Raw genomic sequence first — 813 nt, 5'->3', positions numbered from 1 at the left:
ATGTGGGCGGAATGGGTGAAATGGGTGACGAGTGCTGAAAGCCCGGCCCGGGCGGGGAGTAAGGTGGCGGGGCGAGGGTCAGGTCGGGCTCTGACATGTTCCATGACCCGTGGTACTTGTGGGACGCAGACTCCGGGCCCAGGTTGTCGTAGGAGAAGAACCTAGCCCGGTCCATGCCATGGTGGTGGGCATGGTGGTTGTGTCCTGGAGCCAGGTCAGCGCGAGGACTCAGGTCATCGGACTCGCTGTAGTTGGATGTGTTGGAGTGCTGCCGACTGTGGTAGGAGCCCGCCGAGCCCGAGCTGAGGGCGGACAGCTGGCGAGAGTGCAGGAGCTGGTAAGAGGAAGACCGGAGGTGGTGAGCGTAGTCTTCACGGTCTGGAGTGTCATCGGCGCCCATTGTCACGTCCCAATATCGGCCGCCCACGACTCCAGAGCCGCCCATGCCGCCCTTACTGGAGGATGAGGAAGTGCCGTGAAGGTACGAGTACATGGAGGACTTCTTGGTCACCATACTGCTGCCATCCTCGGCATCGTCAAGGTTCGGCGTTGACCTGCAATCAGGGAACAGGTAAGCCTTGGACTCCACGAAAATGCACAACTAAAACATGCATGTAGATAATTGTACATTGTTAATCCAAAAGTACATGCGCACGTGTGATGTAAAACTGTATGTCCTGGTTGATGTCAATATAATGTATATGTAGATATCAATGCTTAGGAATGTATCAAAATGTGCTGTCTGTGTTTATGCTTAGGTTTCCGTGTGTTTTGTACAAGAATGTATTGTAATACAAAATCAATGGAGCTTTA

General features: G+C 53.6%; 1 protein-coding gene across 1 annotated transcript in view; it reads right to left on the bottom strand.

Moving 5' to 3' along the window:
• The window catches only part of LOC119589149 (mucin-12-like), a gene marked incomplete at its 5' end in the record, with an annotated part of 115175 nt that overhangs the window by 108769 nt on the left and 5593 nt on the right, over nucleotides 1-813 (bottom strand). Inside the window, 1 exon segment of the mRNA XM_037937724.1 lies at nucleotides 1-554. Within this exon segment, the coding sequence (XP_037793652.1) occupies nucleotides 1-554 (554 nt within the window).

This window comes from Penaeus monodon, chromosome 25 (genome assembly GCF_015228065.2).
Source record: "Penaeus monodon isolate SGIC_2016 chromosome 25, NSTDA_Pmon_1, whole genome shotgun sequence".
Lineage (NCBI taxonomy): Eukaryota > Metazoa > Arthropoda > Malacostraca > Decapoda > Penaeidae > Penaeus > Penaeus monodon.
The sequence above is the reverse complement of the archived record's forward strand: the minus strand, read 5'-3'. Positions and strand labels throughout refer to the sequence as shown.